Source organism: Malaclemys terrapin, chromosome 4, assembly GCF_027887155.1.
Source record: "Malaclemys terrapin pileata isolate rMalTer1 chromosome 4, rMalTer1.hap1, whole genome shotgun sequence".
NCBI classification, from domain to species: domain Eukaryota; kingdom Metazoa; phylum Chordata; order Testudines; family Emydidae; genus Malaclemys; species Malaclemys terrapin.
In genome coordinates this window covers 2,096,656-2,117,941 of record NC_071508.1, presented here as the reverse complement: position 1 = coordinate 2,117,941, position 21,286 = coordinate 2,096,656, and the positions used below count along the sequence as shown (strand labels likewise).

General features: G+C 49.8%; 2 protein-coding genes across 5 annotated transcripts; both read left to right on the top strand.

Annotated features, from left to right (window-relative positions):
* Positions 1 to 728: 728 nt before the first annotated feature.
* Positions 729 to 12,778, top strand: LOC128835278 (serine protease 27-like). 2 transcript variants are annotated; one of them, XM_054024621.1, is made up of 6 exons: positions 729 to 823; positions 1,268 to 1,294; positions 7,265 to 7,427; positions 7,639 to 7,910; positions 10,514 to 10,683; positions 11,130 to 12,778. In XM_054024621.1, the coding sequence occupies exons 1-6, from the start codon at positions 766 to 768 to the stop codon at positions 11,430 to 11,432; spliced, it is 993 nt and encodes a 330-aa protein (XP_053880596.1). In that variant the 5' UTR covers positions 729 to 765; the 3' UTR covers positions 11,433 to 12,778. The 2 variants fall into 2 exon arrangements, with proteins under 2 accessions (XP_053880596.1, XP_053880597.1); XM_054024622.1 differs by lacking the exon at positions 1,268 to 1,294.
* A 3,037-nt stretch (positions 12,779 to 15,815) lies between these two features.
* Positions 15,816 to 19,434, top strand: LOC128835910 (serine protease 27-like). Of its 3 annotated transcripts, XM_054025803.1 has the most exons (6): positions 15,816 to 15,910; positions 16,341 to 16,367; positions 16,566 to 16,728; positions 16,912 to 17,183; positions 17,673 to 17,842; positions 18,545 to 19,434. In XM_054025803.1, exons 1-6 carry the CDS (start codon positions 15,853 to 15,855, stop codon positions 18,809 to 18,811), a joined length of 957 nt encoding a protein of 318 aa, XP_053881778.1. In that variant the 5' UTR covers positions 15,816 to 15,852; the 3' UTR covers positions 18,812 to 19,434. The 3 variants fall into 3 exon arrangements, with proteins under 3 accessions (XP_053881778.1, XP_053881779.1, XP_053881780.1); XM_054025804.1 differs by lacking the exon at positions 16,566 to 16,728; XM_054025805.1 differs by lacking the exons at positions 16,341 to 16,367; positions 16,566 to 16,728.
* The last annotated feature ends 1,852 nt before the right edge of the window (positions 19,435 to 21,286 follow it).

Sequence of the window (21,286 nt, the reverse complement as noted above, 5' to 3'; positions counted from 1 at the left end):
TAGCCATCTTAACCTTGCCAGGCCCTGTGCAGGGTGAACTCCCCATCACAGGAGCAAATATTTAATAATGGCCTCTTCAATCTAGCACACAAAGGTCTACCATGATCCAATGGCTGGAGATAAGGTGTAAAATTTTAATGGTGAGAGTAATTAACCACTGAAAAAATTTGCCAAGGACCATGGTAGGTTCTTCCTCACTGACAATTTTAAATCAAGACTGGCAGTTGTTCTAAAAGCTCTGCTCTAGGACTTATTGGGGGGCTGGTCTATGGCCTGTGTTATACAAGGGGTCAGACTAGCTGATCACAGTGGTGCCTTCTCACCTTAGAATCTATGACCCCCCCCCCCCCGATAACCATACCCCCATTACAACCTTAGCTTTGCTGGGGCACTGTCCTTGGCCATCTGTTCTTGGCACATTCAATTGCTAATGAAACAGAGAAATCACCATACACCTCCTCATGTTAACCTTGGCCATTGCGAGTTTTTGTTTGGTTTTTCAGCCTGCCACTAGTGGGGCAATTACAGGCAGAACAGAATGAAAACGGTCATGCCTTGCTTGCGTGCTGAATTTGGCAGCATTTGTTTCCTTGAGCAGCTCATTGTGGGATCAGTCATATCTGTTCTCCCTAGCTCTGGGGAGGGCGGAGGCAGGAGCGGTGTCTATAAAAACCTGCCCAGGTGCGTTCATTCCCCAGATGGGCTTTGATCGGGGAGATAGAGGCAGCTAGTTTTAGCTAAGAGAGGACCAGGTGAGGCTGGATCATGGGACATCTCTGCTCCCCACTGGCCATAGCACTGCTGGCAATGAGCCTGGCTCAGGGTGAGTGTGGGGTGGAGGTGAGATGGGAGATGGGGCACTACCTCCCATAGGGAGGGGAGAGAAACTGGCTTGTGGGGGAGGGAATTGGGCTAGTGAAGAATAGGTGAATCCAACCCCTTTGCCATTCATAGACCGCCCCCCCTCCCTATCTAGCCCCTATTTCTACATTCACTCCTGAGCCACCCCATTCAGAACACTGGGTGTTGTTGACTCTGGAACCTACAGATGGTGAGTTGAATAGCAATGCTGCTAAGATGTTTAACTGTTGTTGAGGCTAGCAGGGCTGTTTCAGGAGAGTGGGAGGAGCCTGAGAACTGTGAGTGAAGTGACTGGCACCCGTTCTCTCAGAGACACTGTGCAGACTGTGTATAATGTACAGCAATGACTGTGTATCACTCCCCCCACCCTTCACACATTAATATCTGTGACTTCTTTGCTCCCTAGGTGCTCAGGGGAGTCAGAATCAGACAGGTAAGACACTCACAGGAAAATGCCAGTCTTACCTGCTGTGGGCATGTGGAGTGAGAATGAGGCTGGCAGTCAGGGCTCCTGGGTCCTATCCCAGTCATGGGGCGGGAGAAGGGGATAGTTAGAGCAGGGTTGATAAGTTGATATTATCAGGGCTCGGGGTAAGGGTTAAGGTTATTTTGGGGTTAAGGGTATCATTGCGTGAAGGTTATCATTGGGGTTATGAGAGAGTTTATAATGGGGGTTAGGGTTGAAATATGGGCTTGCTTGCTTTCTTGATTTCTTTTCCACAGAGTGGCAGAACCAGGGAGAGTTAAAGTTTTACCAAGACAGCTTGTATTAATTTAATTTTCTTATGTAAATAACACTTTTACCTTTAAATGCCCTGGGGCTGTGCCCGTGAATTGCAAGGGAACCCAGGTGTTCCAGTTGCATTCCACCTCCCAGAATTAGTCCTGTGATTTCAATGGGATGCAGAGTTCTCTCTCTTCGGCTTCTAGTCCCCCTGATAATACCTCAGCATAACCTGATGTAACCCTATACTCAAAGGAAAAAGGACGGTAAGCTGTCTAAACTCCCACCTGCCACATGGGGCCACAACAATGGTACACCTAACTCACCCAGCAATATCCTCAATTTATCCAGCTACACATTCAACCCAGCAGAAGAGTCTGTCCTATCTCGGGGACTCTCTTTTTGCCCCAGCACCCCCACGAACATGATACAGTTCTGCGGTGATCTGGAAGCCTACTTTCGCCGCCTCCGACTCAAAGAATACTTTCAAGATAACACTGAACAGTGCACTGATACACAGATACCCTTCCACCAACAACACAGGAAGGAGAACTCCACATGGACTCCTCCTGAGGGTCGAAATGACAGTCTGGACCTATACATAGAATGCTTCCGCCGACGTGCACAGGCAGAAATTGTGGAAAAACAACATCGCCTGCCTCATAACCTAAGTCGTGCAGAACGCAATGCCATCCACAGCCTCAGAAACCACCCTGACATTATCATCAAAGAGGCTGATAAAGGAGGTGCTGTTGTCATCATGAACAGGTCTGACTACCAGACGGAGGCTGCCAGACAAGTTTCCAATACCAAATTCTACAGGCCGCTTTCCTCAGATCCCACTGAGGAATATACTAAGAAACTGCACCATCTACTCAGGACACTCCCTACACTAACACAGGAACAAATCAACATACCCTTAGAGCCCCGACCGGGGTTATTCTATCTACTACCTAAGATCCACAAACCTGGAAATCCTGGACGCCCCATCATCTCGGGCATTGGCACTCTCACTGAAGGACTGTCTGGATATGTGGACTCCCTACTCAGACCCTACGCCACCAGCACTCCCAGCTATCTCTGTGACACCACTGATTTCCTGAGAAAACTACAATGTATTGGTGACCTCCCAGAAAACACCATCCTAGCCACCATGGATGTAGAGGCTCTCTACACAAACATCCCACACACAGATGGAATACAAGCTGCCAGGAACAGTATCCCTGATAGGAGTACTTGTGGCACCTTAGAGACTAACAAATTTATTAGAGCATAAGCTTTCGTGGACTACAGCCCACTTCTTCGGATGCATATAGAATGGAACATATAATGAGGAGATATATATACACACATACAGAGAGCATAAACAGGTGGGAGTTGTCTTACCAACTCTGAGAGGCCAATTAATTAAGAGAAAAAAAAAAAAAAAAAACTTTTGAAGTGATAATCAAGCTAGCCGAGTACAGACAGTGTGATAAGAAGTGTGAGAGTACTTACAAGGGGAGATAGTCAACGTTTGTAATGGCTCAGCCATTCCCAGTCCTTATTCAAACCGGAGTTGATTGTGTCTAGTTTGCATATCAATTCTAGCTCTGCAGTCTCTCTTTGGAGTCTGTTTTTGAAGTTTTTCTGTTGTAATATAGCCACCCGCAGGTCTGTCACTGAATGACCAGACAGGTTAAAGTGTTCTCCCACTGGTTTTTGAGTATTTTGATTCCTGATGTCAGATTTGTGTCCATTAATTCTTTTGCGTAGAGACTGTCCGGTTTGGCCAATGTACATGGCAGAGGGGCATTGCTGGCACATGATGGCATAGATCACATTGGTAGATGTGCAGGTGAACGAGCCCCTGATGGTATGGCTGATGTGATTAGGTCCTATGATGATGTCACTTGAATAGATATGTGGACAGAGTTGGCATCGGGGTTTGTTACAAGGATAGGTTCCTGGGTTAGTGGTTTTGTTCAGTGATGTGTGGTTGCTGGTGAGTATTTGCTTTAGGTTGGGGGGTTGTCTGTCCTCGCTTACAGACAACCCCCCAACCTAAAGCAAATACTCACCAGCAACCACACATCACTGAACAAAACCACTAACCCAGGAACCTATCCTTGTAACAAACCCCGATGCCAACTCTGTCCACATATCTATTCAAGTGACATCATCATAGGACCTAATCACATCAGCCATACCATCAGGGGCTCGTTCACCTGCACATCTACCAATGTGATCTATGCCATCATGTGCCAGCAATGCCCCTCTGCCATGTACATTGGCCAAACCGGACAGTCTCTACGCAAAAGAATTAATGGACACAAATATGACATCAGGAATCAAAATACTCAAAAACCAGTGGGAGAACACTTTAACCTGTCTGGTCATTCAGTGACAGACCTGCGGGTGGCTATATTACAACAGAAAAACTTCAAAAACAGACTCCAAAGAGAGACTGCAGAGCTAGAATTGATATGCAAACTAGACACAATCAACTCCGGTTTGAATAAGGACTGGGAATGGCTGAGCCATTACAAACGTTGACTATCTCCCCTTGTAAGTACTCTCACACTTCTTATCACACTGTCTGTACTCGGCTAGCTTGATTATCACTTCAAAAGTTTTTTTTTTTTTTTTTTTCTCTTAATTAATTGGCCTCTCAGAGTTAGTAAGACAACTCCCACTTGTTTATGCTCTCTGTATGTGTGTATATATATATCTCCTCATTATATGTTCCATTCTATATGCATCCGAAGAAGTGGGCTGTAGTCCACGAAAGCTTATGCTCTAATAAATGTGTTAGTCTCTAAGGTGCCACAAGTACTCCTGTTCTTCTTTTTGCGGATACAGACTAACACGGCTGTTACTGACAAGTTTCAGAGTATCCCTGATGATGACACAGCACAACTTGTTGCTGAGCTCTGTGACATTATCCTCACGCACAACTATTTCAAATTTGGTGACAATATATACCTCCAGACCAGTGGCACCACCATGGGCACCCGCATGGCCCCACAATATGCTAACATTTTTATGTCTGACCTGGAACAACGCTTCCTCCGCTCTTGTCCACTCACACCCCTCCTCTACCTATGCTACATCGACGACAGCTTCATCATCTGGACCCATGGGAAGGAGATTCTGGAAGAATTCCACCATGCTTTCAACAGCTTCCACCCCACCATCAACCTCAGCCTGGACCAATCTACACGGGAGGTCCACTTCCTAGACACCACAGTACAAATAAGCGATGGCCACTTTAACACCACCCTATACCGAAAACCCACCGACCGCTACGCCTACCTTCATGCCTCCAGCTTCCACCCCGGTCACACCACACGATCCATCGTCTACAGCCAAGCACTGAGGTACAACCGCATCTGCTCCAACCCCTCAGACAGAGACCAACACCTACAAGATCTTCACCAAGCATTCTCAAAACTATGATACCCGCACAAGGAAATAAGGAAACAAATCAACAGAGCCAGATGTGTACCCAGAAGCCTCCTGCTACAAGACAAGCTCAAGAAAGAAACCAACAGAACTCCACTGGCCATCACCTACAGTCCTCAGCTTAAACCTCTCCAACGCATCATCAGTGATCTACAACCCATCCTGGACAATGATCCCTCACTTTCACAGACCTTGGGAGGCAGGCCAGTCCTCGCCCACAGACAACCTGCCAACCTTAAGCATATTCTCACCAGCAACCACGCACCGCACCATAACAACTCTAACTCAGGAATCAATCCATGCCACAAACCTCGATGCCAACTCTGCCCACATATCTACACCAGCAACACCATCACAGGACCTAACCAGATCAGCTACAACATCACCGGCTCATTCACCTGCATGTCCCCCAATGTTATATATGCCATCATGTGCCAGCGATGCCCCTCTGCTATGTACATCGGCCAAACTGGACAGTCCCTACGTAAAAGGATAAATGGACATAAGTCAATTTAACAAAAATGTATATGTACCTGGCTTGTTATCCCAAGGGGAGTCTCTGACATGCTTCAAACCAAATGCACTGCTTCTGGTAGAACAAACATTTATTAACTACAAAGATAGATTTTAAGTGATTATAAGTCAAAGTACAAGAAGTCAGATTTGGTCAAATGAAATAAAAGCAAAAACGCATTCTAAGCTGATCTTAACACTTTCAATGCCCTTAGAAACTTAGATGCTTCTCACCACAGGCTGGCTGGTTGCCTTTCAGCCAGGTTCTCCCCTTTGATCAGCGCTTCCATCGCTTAGTGGTGATGTCTATAGATGGAGGTGGAAGAGAGAAGAAGAGCATGGCAAACGTGTTTCCCTTCCATCGTGTCCTTTTTTCCCCCTTGGCTTTGCCCCCCCCCCCCGAGACAGGTGAGCATTACCTCATCACAGTCCCAAACTAACCAGAGGAAGGGGAGTGACTCACTCGAGAGTCCAACTGATCCTTTGTTGTTGCTTAGGCCAGTGTCCTTTGTTCCTGTGAGGTTGGGCTGGGTATGTCCCATACATGCCCTGATGTGTGAACTGCCGCTCTGCTCTTGGAAAGTTTTGCCTGGGCCTGTTTTAAGCCATGAGGATACATGTTCAGCCTGATAACTATATACATGAAATTACAGCCTATAACATTAGTGTAACAACAATTACTATAACATCACTATAAAAACAATGCTCAGTGCATCGTGAGCTTCCAAAGACACCTGACATGACAGACTTTGCATTAGATATCACACAAGCATATTATAAGGATGAACATGGGGGTGCAGGGTATTCCCCCGAGGTACAGAATGTCACAGGGACCTTGTGACTGGATAAGAGCAGAAGCTTGGTCCATTACAGTGGAGCTGGGTGTTGGGTGGATCCCAGCTTTATGGGCTGGACAAGGGCTGGAAGAACTAACCATGGGGTGAGAAACACCTTATCGGACAGGACAGTACCTTGCTAACAGGTACAGGCTGTAGACTGTTTTGTTTTTCTTCTACCTGTAACCTTACATTTCCACGTACTGTTCCTTGCCTTTAGTTTGAATCTCTGCCTCAACCTCTGCTAAATCAACTTCAGCTTGGTTTTACTATAGACATGTCCAGGTGCCAGGAGCTAAGGAGAGGGTTGAACTGAGGGGAAGCCGGGTGCTGGGGAACGTTGTTTCCATGGAGGCAGCAGATTGGTGCACATTGAAGGTGCGCAGAAGACAGGGGACTGGGCACTGGAGTGTAACGGAGTCAGGTGTATAAATTGCCACCTGCAGAGGGATAGAGCAGGGCTCATGGAGCACCTGGGATACCAGAAGCTGGTGGCTGGGAGGGTTTCCCATGGTGGGCACAGACTTGCCTCCCTCCTGCTGGGAGCAGGGGGTTACCACAGAAAGTGTCACAGTGCTCGTGGGAGTTAGAATCAGGCAGGTAAAGTGCCAAAAGCAAAACATTAGCATTAGCTGCCCTGACATGTGCAACCAGCGTGTGGCTATGAGCCAGGACTCATGGGTTCTAGCCCCAGCTCTTGGAAGGGAGTGGGGGTGGATGGGTTAGAGCAGGCGAGTTGGGAGTCAGGACTCCTAGGTTCTATCCCAGGCTCTGGGAGGGAAACAGTTGCTCTCTTATCGTCAGGTAACACATGTAACTTATTTACACTCTCCTCACTTTAGCTCCCTTGCACGGGGATAATGCAGTTTCCCTCTTTTCTTCCCAGGCTGTGGCAAGCAGTTGGTCTCAGGGCGCATCTTGAATGGTCAAGATGCCAAGGCTGGGGCCTGGCCCTGGCAGGTCAGCGTGCGGCAAAATGGCTCCCACATCTGCGGCGGTGCCCTCATCTCTGAGAGCTGGGTGGTGTCAGGAGCTCATTGCTTCGATCCGTGAGTACCCCAGGCAGGGCAGAGACAGTGACTGCGGCTGTTCTGGAAAGACTCCCTCTCCCTCCCCACTGGCTTCCTGTTGTGCAACATCGCTGTGTGGCTGTTCCCCAGCCGCTCCACCCCAGAGCCAGCTGTACCTCAGCACCAGGCGAGCTGTCCCTGTGAGGCATTGCTGGGTGGATTTTCCCTAATCAGATTTTCTTGCATCCAGATCTGTAGCCAATTCATCATATCGGGTGCAGCTCGGTGAAAAACGGATTGTCAGTGAGACCCCAACCCAGACGTTCTCATCGGTGAAGCAGGTGGTCCCCCATCCCAACTACAACAGTAGCACTTTTCTTGCCGACATCGCCCTGGTGGAGCTGGAGAAGCCAATTGCCTTCACGGCCACCATCAGCCCCGTGTGCCTGCTTGATGCCTCCATCCATGTGCCTGCTGGAGACACCTGCTGGGTGACTGGTTGGGGGAACATTCACCCCCAAGGTGAGGCAGACTCGTAGCTGTTAGAGAGGGGAAGGGCAGGGGAAAGACCCAGCACCTGGTGAAGGCTACGGGCGGGGTGACTGTAACGTCATCTGTACACAGACTGAGAGATATACGGTTACATTGTTACACAGGCACAGTTGTGCGGTTACAGAGTTATAAGGTGGGGATGTGATAGAGGTCTATAAAATCACGAATGGTGTGGAGAAAGCAAACAGGGAAGTGTTATTTACCCCTTCATAGAACACAAGAACCAGCGGTCACCCCATGAAATTAATAGGCAGCAGGTTTGAAAAACAAACAAAAGGAAGAATTTCTTCACGCAACACACAGTCAACCTGTGGAACTTGTTGCCAGGGGATGTTGTGAAGGCCAAAAGTTCAAAAAAGAATTAGATAAGTTCATGGAGGATAAGTCCATCAATGGTCAGGGATGCAACCCCATGCCCTGGGGGCACCTAAGCCTCTGACTCCCACAAGCTGGGACCTGACAACAGGGGATGGATCACTCAAAATGGCCTTGTTCTGTTCATTTCCTCTGAATGGCACCGGCCACTGTCAGAAGACCGGATACTGGTAGAGGTGGACCCAGTATGGCCGTTCTTATGATCTTATGTTTAAACAGCCACAGTTGTACAGTTACCCAGTTATATAGTTCTACAGGTATGGTCGTACAGCCGCAGTTATGTGGTTTTACAATTGTCCTATGTTATACAGCTGCACACTTTTGCAGGCACCATTATACACGGGCCTGGAAGGATTTGATTTTGGTCAGACAGCATTGATTTCACCCTGCATGGATGAAAAAATATTTCCATTGGTAATCATTGACATTGAAAGATAGGCAAAGGCAGAAAAATGCTGTTTGAGAACTTCTTAGACATAGGATACCGACAATTTTTGTTTTAAGGGTTATACAACTTTGATTCTTTGAATCTCAGCCTCTACTGTCCTCAAATTGTTATTGCTTGGCCCAACCCCATGTTCTTCCACGGCTGTGAAAATGGAAATCAACAAAATGAAAAAAAAAAAAAAAAACTTAAATCCATAATTTTGTGAAAATTTAAAAGGAGATATCCCATCCCATCTCCTAGAACTGGAAGGGACCTTGAAAGGTCATCGAGTCCAGCCCCCTGCCTTCACTAGCAGGACCAAGTACTGATTTTTGCCCTAGATCCCTAAATGGCCCCCTCAACGATTGAACTCACAACCCTGGGTTTAGCAGGCCAAAGCTCAAACCACTGAGCTATCCCTCCCCCCCCGTGGATGAAAATAAAAATAACCCTTAAAAAGAAACCTCAATACTATCCATCCAATTATAAAGTAGCAATAATTGGATTCTGCCAAGCCTAGTTATACAGCTACACAGTTGTACAAGCAGCTTTATATGGTTGGACAGTGACATAACCGCAGCTCTGTAGTTATACACCGGGGATGACCCCTGTCTCGGTATGATGCTAAGGGATGATCTAGTTACTCCAGCACCTCAAGCTGTGTGGATGCTCTTATTTTGCGTGAAAGCCATGTTCTCTTAATCATTTCAGAGCAGGTTTAAGCTAAATGACAATTAGCCACTCTTGGAGCTGTGAGTGTGTGTTTGAGCAATGTCACCATCTAGTGGGTTCAGCTCACAGGGGGAGTCAGTTCCTGGCACAAAGAATGTGTGTGTGTGTGTGTGTGTGTGTGTGTGTCCTAATGTGGGTTTCAAAGCACATCTGTTGGTGTAGTTGGCACCCATATATTTACCGATGCTGGCTCTAGACCAATAGGAAGTAGTGTCAGAGGTGGCCACCAGCTGGCACCCAGAATGATCAAATCACACACCTAAAAAGCAACAGAGGGTCCTGTGGCACCTTTGAGACTAACAGAAGTACTGGGAGCATAAGCTTTCGTGGGTAAGAACCTCACTTCTTCAGATGCAAGTAGTAGGGTCTAGTGCGGGGGGCAGTTACACACCTAATTATATCTTCACGGCCAAGTGTTAACCTGGCCTGGAACTGAGCAGCATCTGCTCAGAGATTTAAACCCATTGAACAAAACCAGGGCAAACTGTGTGTAGACAAGGCTCAAAATTTACACGTGCACCCGACAGGCCTGAGTGTCAAAGTGATTTAGGCATGTAACGATTCAGATAGGCTCCAAATGGGGTACTCAAACATCGCTGTGCAGCTTAGGTGCCCAACTCCCATTGACTCGCCGTTAGACTTTAGATTCGAAAGTGCCAGCTTTTGCAGATGCCTATGAGCTTTTCAGAATCCCACTGGGCACCTTCCTGCGCCGATTGGTGCCCAAATCCCTTTGACAATCTGGTCCCAGGTGGGGCTGCAAAGCTGAGCAGAGCAACACCTAAAATATCTTTAAAATCTGGGTTGTTGCCTTTAGCATGAGTTAAACTGGCCACCTCCCTCCCTCCCCACTAGACCCTACTCCCCTTCCAGAGCCAGGCATAGAAATCAGGAGATCTGACTTCCAGCCCCACCTGGTCTAACCCCCTTCCTCCCCCCCAGAGTTGGGAACTTCTTATAGATCCTTAATGCGACAGCTTTTTATGTGACTTCCACTCACGCCATGTGAGTCACCCTGCCCTCGGGCCTTTCATTTCAGAGAGTTCTTCCCTAGCGGAGACACTGCAGGAGCTGGAGGTGCTCACCGTAGACTCCACGATCTGCAATGATCGCTTCCGGGAAGCATTACAAAAGCCTGTAGGTGACAACCCCATCAAAGACGACATGATGTGTGCCGGGTACATGGAAGGCTATAAAGGGACGGCCCCGGTGAGATTCTCTGACCGAGATTGGGGCCTCTTTGTGCTGGGTGTGGCACCGACCCTGGCTGATATTGCAAACCCCATAGTTCCTAGCACGTTCTCCCTGTTGACTTGGTGTTGTGTGTTGGGGGGGACCCACCAAACGGGCCCAGATGGAAGGGCTGAGCCCTGAGTTCATTCCCCAGTGTTTAGACAAGAGTATTGAGAACAGAGAGTATAAAGTCATCAGGGGCCGTTAAATCATCCATTCTGACCTCCTGTATAACCCAGTCTACAGTCTCACTGTATTACCCCTTTACTGAGCACCAAGACTTGTGTCTGGATAAAGCATCTCCCAGAAAGGCAGCCAGCGGGGAGGTGAAGCCAGCGAGAGATGGAGAATCCAACACTGTCCTTGTGGATGATGGAGAGTGGTCCCCTTCCTTCCAATCCTATTTCTTTCCCTGTCTCTAGGGTGACTCCGGGGGACCCCTGGTGTGTGAGGAGAACGGGACCTGGTACCTTGCTGGGATTGTGAGCTGGTTACTGAAGACAACACTGAACAGTGTTGCTGCTGGTTACCCTGGGGTCTACAACCGCCCGAATGCCTACAACGATTGGATCGAGGAGAATGTGCCTGGTGTGACTTTCATGGTGGTGAACTTCACTCTGAACAGTGCCAGTCCATCTACTACCGTCACTACGAACAGTGCTGGACCCTCTGCCAGCATCCCCAAGGTCCTTCTCCTCATTGTGCTTTTGTGGTTGACCCTGTGACTCCCCTTCCTAGACTGGGTCCCCATCCGACACCAGCCCTTTCTCACCCTTGATGCCGAGAGACCATGTCACCAGTGACACTAGACCCTAGTATTTACACCCTACACACTATCGTAACAATCTTTGTGAAAAATGCACTTTGTGAGGTATGATCTGAAAACTAATAACTCTCTGATCATTCATATCCTTGGGTGATGTACGTACACAAGGGTTGTTAAGGGTTATGGACATACCCTGTGTGACAAGGTTCCTCCTCTGCCTTGGTGGGTCCTGCGCTTTTTGGCGGATTTGCTCGCCTCCGAGATCACGGCAGCCCTCAGTTTGGCCACTTTTGCTAGAGGCTCAAACCTGCCGTTCACTCAGCTCACCTCATCATTGGCCAGCAATGGGGGGAAACGGAGAACAATCCCCGCAGTCTGTGTCCCACCTAGTGGGTCGGGGACAGGCCAGATCCCTTTCCAAATTAGACCTTCCCTTCTGGTGTTTCTCACAGAGCAGGTCAACTCCTCCTGTGTCCGATCAGGAGTTGGGGGGGATGGGGGAACCCGAGCCTGCCCTCGACACCGGGTTCCAGCCCAGGGCCCTGTGGATAGCAGCGGTCTACAATGTTCCCTGTATCAGCTGCGTGACTGCAACAACTCCCTGAGCTATTTCCCCATGGCCTCCTCCCAACACCTTCCTTATCCTCACTGCAGGATCTTCCCCTTGAAGCCTGATCACACTTGAACTCTTCACACCTTCTTACTCCCTGCTCCTTGCACACACCCCCACTAACTGATGGGAGGTCCTTTTTAAACCAGGTGTCCTGATTAGCCTGCCTGCCATAATTGATTCTAGAAAGTTCTTAATTGGCTCCCGGTGTCTTGATTAGCTTGCCTGTCTTAATTGGTTCTAGCAGGTTCCTAGGGCAGCCCCTGCTCTGGTCACTCAGGGAACAGAAAATTGTTCATCCAGTGGCCAGTATATTTGCCTTCTACCAGACTCCTGTACCCCACTGGTCTGGGTCTGTCACAACTGGACTGGTCACTAAAATGTGTTCAAACTAGGTGTGTCAGGCGGAGTTGTTAAACAGGTCTCTCCTAAAGAAAGGACTGTGTTTAGCTCCATTTCCTAAGCAGCACACAAACCCATTGAACTAAAAGGGGCGGCGGCAAAAACCTCACGCTGACAAGTGGGGGACAAGACAGCCTAGTGTCTACACCCAGCAGGAGAGAGAAGCTCGGGCTGGGTTTTACTTTTCAGAAGGATCCATTGCAAAGATTTACTGGGCTGAACTTCAAGTGATAAGCTACTGAATTAACTGTACATCACCTCCCGCCCACCAGCGGCCCCACCAATCAGCTCCTCTCGCTCCCTTCCAGCGCTTCCCGCGTGCCATGGATCAGCTGTCCGGCGGCATGCAGGAGGCTCTGGGGGGAGTGGGAGTAATGGGGGTGGGATGCATTCAGGGGAAGGGGCGGAGAGGGGTGGGAAGAGGCGGGGTGGGGATGGGGCCTTGGGGGAAGGGATTGAGTGGGTTCGGGGTCTGGGGCGGAGCCGGGGTTGAGTACATGCGGAGAAATGAAAAAGCCGGCGCCTGTGGGGAAGGGTGTATCTACCCCCAATTAAGTTAATAAGCTGTGAAGTGCTCTTGTGTCTTTAAAGGAACAAACGAACCTTACAATTTCTCCGAGCTGTCCAGGAGAGGGCTGGACACTTCAGGGCACAGAATGGGGAGAAATTGAGGACTGGGGGGGTGTTGGGGTCACCCCTGCTGGTTGTAACTAAGGTTGGTGGAAGGCAGAGTGGGGTTGTGGGGCTGTAGAAGTTGTTTGCTTTTTTCTTTTTTGAGAAAAAGTCTTTTTTTTTTTTCATGGAAAAATGGGTGTCACAGTATCCTCACGTGAGGATCACTGTTTCCGTTCAAAGTGGCAGTGGGAGATTCCTTATTAAAAGATGTTTTACTAATCAAAGTAGAAATGAAAGAGTAAAACCGACTCATTTCGGGAGGGGGTAGCATTGTGCCAGGTGCAGAACAGACTCTGGCTGAGAGTTCAGGGCCCCCGTTGTGAGAGGCATTTCATAGACCCTAACTGAGACCAGGGCCCCTGCGCAGATCCGGATGGAGCACTTTAAGTAGACAGAGGAAAGTTTTCCGCTGAGCCTGTGAAGTCCCTTACATTCAATTGATCGGCACTGCTCTGTTCGGAGGTTTGTGTCTCTGGCTGTAATATGGCAGCTTTTAAACACCACATCCAATCTGTTGTCATTTCTGGGAGGGGCGCTTTGTGCGCTGTTGAGATCACAGAGCTGATTCTCTCAGGCAGAATGCAGTGAGTCATATTGGGACGGTGCCAGCAGGCCTGGGTTCATTCAGCAATTCATGGGCACAACCCTACGGCAGTTGAAAGCAAAAATAGCCGAGTTATTTATCTTTGTTCACACCAAGGCAAATTAAACAGCAGCAGGTGGCTTTTGCAGGTGATGAGCTGCTACCTTCTTGGCATTGACAATGACTTGGGGAGAAGTTACAAAGAAAATGTGACCCAATTGGCCCCAAATCTTTCAGTAGCATTTGAGGCCTTGCCAGATTCTTTCTGTAAGAAGAGGATGGTGCTATGAGTCAGGTCTATTCTTTGGTGGCAATCCTGTTTGTTCACAAAGAATGCACACACAAAGCCCTGCTTCCCTGAACTCAGTAGGGACAAAGCACAACAGGTAGTTCTGTTGCTCAGAAATTCCTAAGGCTACAAATCCAGACAGTCCTGTGCTGGAAGAAGCTCTGTCTCTTTCCCTTCATGCTGTCCATGGCTTCTCTCACGGTCAACTGACTCTTGCCTCTCATACACAGTTTGCCCCTGCCTTTGCAACCAGTCCCTCAGCCTCCACAGCTTCACTCAGGCTTCAGCTTGGGTGGTGGCTTCTACTGTGTCCCGCACTCTCACGTCACAAAGGAGCGTATTTGCTTCTTCCATTCGGCCTGAATAAAAGAAGCTTAGAATACCCATCGCGTAACCCAGGTCTGTCATTGTATAGTTTTCATTTGATTTCATTTCCAATTCTTTCTTTCTTTCTTTCTCAATCCCTTTTATATTAACATTTAAAAAATAAATCTAGATAATTTTCAAAATAAATCTTGCTTCAAAGTGATACGTCCAAATGTGTTTTTTGGAATATATCAAAAAACAATTCCACTTTTTAGAATTTTTTGTTGTTGAAACTATTTGGCAAATTCAATCTGAATTGGTGAATAGTTTCGGTAGACTCCAAACTGCATATTCCAGCAATTAAACTATTCCTCAAAAAGATGTCACTCAGCTCTGCTTACTAGCACAATAGCCAGGACACCGACGTGCATCTCCCAGGCTCGGGTTCCTCACCGCTAGGGAGAGTCGTTTAGTTTTAGACCGAGCCCCTGGAGTACCCCATATCCTTCATGCACAGCTCATAGTTTTTCTTCCAGATCATGGTGTTTTTACCACTGACCTTGGCTAGTCCACAGTTAAACAGCAATCCCCTCCCAGCTATGAAAGCATGCTCCTCTCCTCCCCTCTCCTTCCTATCTCTTCCCTCCTTCTACCCACAGTTTCCTATTCCTGTGAGTCTTCCCTCCACGTTATGTGTCCCTGTCCCAACACCTGGTTTCTTTGTTCTCCCCTGGTTGATTTTCCTCTTCTCCCTCCTTGCAGAGCAGTTATAGAGAGAGATCCTGCCGGCCTCCGCCAACCCAATTTCCCCGTCAAGAAATGTCATATTCCACATGGAAGCTCTCCACAGCACAACAATTTCATCATAATGACTTCACAGCATCAGCTGGAATTTGCAAGACATACGGGACAGATCCTCCAAATCTAGAGTGATGCCAGGAGAAGTGCCACATGGTCCAAGCAACAGGGCAGATAATGTTACTTAGCCCGAACCCCATGATAACCCTAACTCCATGATACCCTTATCCCTAATCCCCGTGATAACCTTTGCCCTAAATGCCCCAATAACCACAACTCAACAATAACCCCAAAGCCAGCATAATTTTCACTCCACGAGAACCGTCTCACTCTCCTGGGTACTATTTTTGGCTCTCTCTGCTTTGCACACTCGGTTGGCAATCACACGGGGAAGTGAAAATCACTGGAGGCCTCGACACAGTGACCTCGGCCATGGCATGTTTTCGTTTGGTTTTCCAGGACGCCCATACTGGGGTGACACCAGGCAGAGCAGAATGAAAGCGGTCACAACCTGTTCGGCACGTTGAATTTAGTAGCACTTATTTCCTTGCTTGGGTTACCAGGAAATCAGTCCCCTTTATTCTCTACAGATGCAGGGAGGGGCACACAGGTGTCCATAAAAACCTGCCCCAGAACTTTTATTCCCCAGTCAGTCTTTGGTCGGAGCAATGGAGGCAGCTGCATGCAGCCAAGACAGGCCTGGGGAAGGCTGAACCATGGAGCGTCTCTGCTCCCCACTGGCCCTAGCACTGCTGGCGATGACCCTGCTGGAGGGTGAGTGTGGGGTGGGGATGTAGGGTCCAGCCCCAGGGGGAGGTGAGCGAGATATGGGTTGTGGGGGAGGGAATTGGGCTTGTGAATAAGAAGGAGATCCAAGCCCTTGACCCTTCATAGACCCCCCCAGCCCATCTAGCCTGGATTGGTGCATTCAGTCCTGAGCTGCCCCACTCAGATCAATGGGGAGTGTTGATTCTTGAACCTACTGGTGGTAAATCAAATAGAAACACAGCTATGAATGTTTGCTGGCACTGAGGATGGCAGGGCTGTTCTGGGGCAATGGGCGGAGCTTGGGGATTATAGGTGGAGCTACTGGAACTTATTCTCCTCCACACACCTTCTTAGGGTCCAGCAATGCCTGTGCATAAACCTCCACCCCCAACACGTACACATGAATAGCTTTCCCTTCTCGTTCTTCACTCTCTAGGTGCTCAAGGGAGTTGGAAACAGGCAGGTAAGACACTTCAAAATGCCAGCCTTACCTGCCCTGGATTAGTGCCATGAGAATGAGGCTGGGAGCCCGGATTCCTGGGTTGTATCCCCAGCTCTGGGAGGGGAGTGGGGTCTAGTGGGGTAGAGCAGGGAGGGAGAGGGGCTGAAAGTCAGGACTCCTGGTTCTTTGCTCATCCCATGTCAATGCTGTTCCCCCCAGGGTGCGGCCAGCCCAGGATCTCCGGCCGGATTGTGGGGGGTGGGGACGCCCCAAGGGGCCGGTGGCCGTGGCAGGTCAGCATTCAGCACAATGGACACCACTTCTGTGGTGGGTCCCTCGTCTCAGCCCAGTGGGTTGTGTCAGCAGCTCACTGCTTCCAATTGTGAGTAACTGGGGCGGGTAGGGACCGGTGCAACAGACAGACGTCCTGCCTGGATCTATGCAGGCAAGCCACCCCATGCGGTGTTGCTGTGCGCCTGGTCCCTAGCTGCCCCGCCCCAGACCCTGCTGCATTTTTGGCCAAGTTTGCAATCCGTTTGATCATCCTTTTCTCCACCATTCCCAGATCTGACCTTGTCTCTTCCTATCGTGTGAACCTGGGGGAGTACCAGCTCTCCTATCCCTCCCGGTGCCGGATCTCATCCCCCGTGAGCCAGATCTTTGTCCATCCCAACTACAGCAGCACGTGGAAGTCTGCCGACATCGCCCTACTGCAGCTGACAGAGCCAGTGCGATACACCAATGAAATTCTCCCCGTCTGCTTGCCAGGCCCCTCCGACTCCTTCCCTGACAACCACATGTGCTGGGTCACTGGTTGGGGAAGAATAGACTCTGAGGGTAAGACCATCCCCCAGGAGGAGGCGCTATCACTCTGCGCCTGAAGACCCGTGCTCCTGGAGCCCTGTGATTCCTGCAGCATCCCCGCCCAGCTCTCTGCTGCCCCCTGCCAGCTGGCTACCCTGGTTCGGCTGTATCCCTCACAGCCACCTATGAGGCAACTGATCCACAAGGCTCAGTTGGGAACCTTCTGTTTTAGATACAGATGGTCCCTGGTTCAATCCTCGCCAAGGAAACCACCTCTAGGGGCAGCGCTGCACAGATTGGTTCTATGGTTGGGGGTCAGTGCAGATCCGGTAGCTGGGTGGAGGTGGGGAATGGATGCAAGCACGGTAGATATGGGTGGAGGGGATGGAGTGGAGGATGGCTAGAGAGGAGGAGAGTGGGTGGGGGAGGTAGATGGGGACAGGAAATTGTCAGGCATGGGGGGGGGGTTCAGGAGGTGATGGATCCAGTACCCTGATTCTCTCACCCCCCCCCCCCGCCCAGTCTCTCTTCCACCCCCTAAGACACTGCAGGAGGTTCAGGTCCAGCTGATCGACACTGCAGCCTGCAACACTCTCTACAACATCAACCCAGCCCCGAACATCGGCAGGGATCGCGTCAAACCTGATATGATCTGTGCCGGCTACGCTGAAGGGCAGAGGGACTCCTGCCAGGTGAGAGAGGGCTCTGGGTCGGCCGGGTGCACATGAGCCCCAGTGCGTCTCCCTATCGCCAGGTAGGGCCTGCAGTGTGTGTAGAACGGCTGCTGCAGCTGTGCAGTTCCACAATCTGACTTCCTTCGTGCAGGCAGGAGCAGCTCTGGCTTTTAGATCCATGTGGATTCTCAGTCCCATGCCTAGGCCCCAGCTCTTGGAGTCCTGTGATTAGGGCAGGGCCCCAGCTTTATTTTTATTTAAAGTAATAGTCAAGTCTTTGCAGATGGATAGAAAAGAGTGAGAATGTGGCTAGAGTGTAACCGGGGCCTCCCCAAGTCTGCAGAGAGCCTAAGCCAGTTGGTCTGAGATGGGAAAATACCGCATGTATCTTTATGGAAGCTGTACGCTTCCAGCCCTACTGCTCTGGGGAGCCCTTCCAGCCCATCCCAAGCAGGGTTCGCGGCATAGGGCAGGAGCAGAAGAACACAGCTACCCTTTCTGCTGTGAATGTATTAGGGATCCCACGGCTGCCACCAATGCCTCCTTCAGGGAAAGGTGGGGGGAAGGGGCACAATGCTCCTTTCACTTCTCAAGTGGGTGTGGCAAAAATATGTGGGTGGGGCCCTGGGATGGTCCATATGCCTAGAGCTCCAAGGGGCTGAGCTGTGGATACTTGGGGCTGGGGGGGGCCTACTAATCCCAATTTCTCTGCCCCTCTAGGGTGATTCTGGGGGGCCGCTGGCATGTGACCACAATGGGACCTGGTTCCTGATGGGCATCGTGAGTTGGGGGGAAGGCTGTGGCCAGCCCAATCATCCTGGTGTCTATGTCCGGACGGTGGCCTATGGCGAATGGATATGGGAGCACATTGGCTCCGGAAGCCAAGCCAGCACCATGGGGAACTGCACCTCAGGGACAAATGATGCCAAACCCTCTTTCAGCAGCTTCATGCTTCTCTTCATCACCTCTCCCCTGATGTCACTGTGACCCCCCCCTTCCATTGGGATGCCCCCCATCTCTTCCTCCTCTGTTCACCCACTAGTGAAACTTTGCACTGTCTGGGGGCAGCTTGAGATGCAGATAGGAGAGTAACCTGAGAGTTACCAGCAACGCCCACATGCCTGAGTCTGCAGCCAGCCTGAGCCAATTGCTGTGAGAAGGGGGAGCTGCCCTGAGTGTGACTGACGCTGTTTCAGGTGGGATCTCTCAGGGATCTGTTTATGGCCCTATGCTAAGAATATAAGAACTTAAGAATGGCCATACTGGGTCAGGCCAGTGGTCCATCTAGCCTAGTTTCCTGTCTTCCAACAGTGGCCAATTCCTGGTGCTTCAGGGGGAATGAACAGAACAGGGCAATTATTGATTTATCCATCCCCTGTCGTCCACTCCCAGCATGTGGCAGTCAGGGGCTTAGGGGCTGCACCCCTGACCACCTTGGCTTATAGCTATTGTTGGACCAGTTCTCCATTAATTTATCTAATTCTTTTTGAACTCAGTTATACTTTTGTCATTCGCAACATTTCCTGGGAATGAGTTCCACCTGTTGACTGTGTGTTGTGTGAAGAAATCCTTCCTTTTGTTTGTGTTAAACTTGCTGCCCATTAACTTCATCAGGTGACCCCTAGTTCTTATGTCATGTGAAGGAGTGAATAACACTTCCCCATTCACTGTCTCCACACCATTCATGATTGTATGGACCTCCATCATAACCCCTCTTGGTCGTCGCTTTTCCAAGCTGAAAAGTTGCCATCTTTTTTATTTCTCCCCATAAGGAAGCTGTTCCATACCAGTAACCATTGGTGTTGCCCTGGTCTGTTCCTTTCCAATCCCAGTATATCTTTTTTTAAATGTGGCGCTCAGAACTCCACATAGGATTCAAGGAGTGGGCGTACCGTGGATTTATACTGCAGCCTTTTATTGAGTGATGATATAGCGGGGTGATCACCCCGCTCCGGCCCTGGCAGGGTACAAGCAGCCCTGGGGAGGGCTGCAGTGGTAAAAGCAGCCCTGGGGAGGGCTCTGAAAGATGGGCTGAGTGGGAAAGCAGCCAGAGCTGTAGCTGGCTTAATAAGGGCCCAGCCGGCCCTTATAAGAGGGCAGTGGGCCAGGAGCAGGCAGTCCCCCTCTAGCTCAGGAGGGAGATGGACCTAGCTGCCTGAGTGCTAAAGGGGACTGGAGTGAAGCAGGGCTGGGGAAAGGCCAGAGGACCTGGGGAGCTCCAGGCCAGCAACTCCCCAGGCTGCAGGGCCTGGTCCTAGGCCCCTGGAGATACTGGGTTGCAGGGAAAGGCAGCAGGTCAAATGATGACTGGCTTATACAGACTGCAGTCGGCCCCAGTGAAAGGGGGTTAGATGGTGACTGGTAGTAGCCCATAGGCTGAGGCAGGGTGGGGATAGAGGGTGGGGGTTCCCCAGGGAGGGGAGACCCAGATCTGTGGGGTATTGCCTGGAAGGGCAGCATCCCAGGTAAAAGGGCACCGGGGTCCTGGGAGGGACACGGGGGCCAGCGGCAAGTGGGACATTGGCTTGCAGAGGGCGCTCCGGAGCTGGAAACAGAGTTAATTAACAGGCACCAGCAGGAGGCGCCGCAGGGGTGAGTCCTGCCCCATTACAGATGAATTTAGGGATGTTTTATTACTCCACCGAGGGTTCAGCTCTGGAGGCCACAGCTTCAGGCTCAACAGACTGAAATCTCCTGTGGTGCTTGTCTCAAGTTTGGAGGCTCGAGGAACACGCGTCGTCCAAGGATAACGACCACAGACACAATCCCAAGTACAAAGTCTTATCTGTACGACAAGTTTTATGAAAGCAATAAGTGAAATGACTATGACCCAGGCATGTAGAAATCCTACCAATCCTGTGCAATAATTATAGCTGTAGTCATACTCACGTCCTCAAAGATGTTCTTGGCTCCGATGGACCTCTCACCAATTGATTGGCAGTAGAGGGTTAGTTCCTGCTGGAGTTTCTCCTGTGGGTATTCCCACTTTTATTCAACCAGGGAACCCTTTATATAGTCACAGAATCATAGAATCATAGGACTGGAAGGGACCTCGAGAGGTCATCTACTCCAGTCCCCTGCACTCATGACAGGACTGAGTATTATCTAGACCATCCCTGACAGGTGTTTGTCCAACCTGCTCTTAAAAATCTCCGATGATGGAGATTCCACAACCTCCCTGGGCAATTTATTCCAGTGCTTAACCACCCCGACAGTTAGGAAGTTTTTCCTAATGTCCAACCTAAACCTCCCATGTAATTCTAACCACGCTTAACACCTTATGCACATGCATGAAGGTCTCAGCCCCCTTTCCCTTATCTGTACTTCCACACCCCATGAATGTTGGGGTACCCCATTTTCCATAAGTTGTTCCTAGTTCGTCTTATGCTTATTAGCCTCTAAGCATGACATGTACCCTTTGGTCTGGACAAACATTTGAAGATGTTATTATCAAGTGTCTCG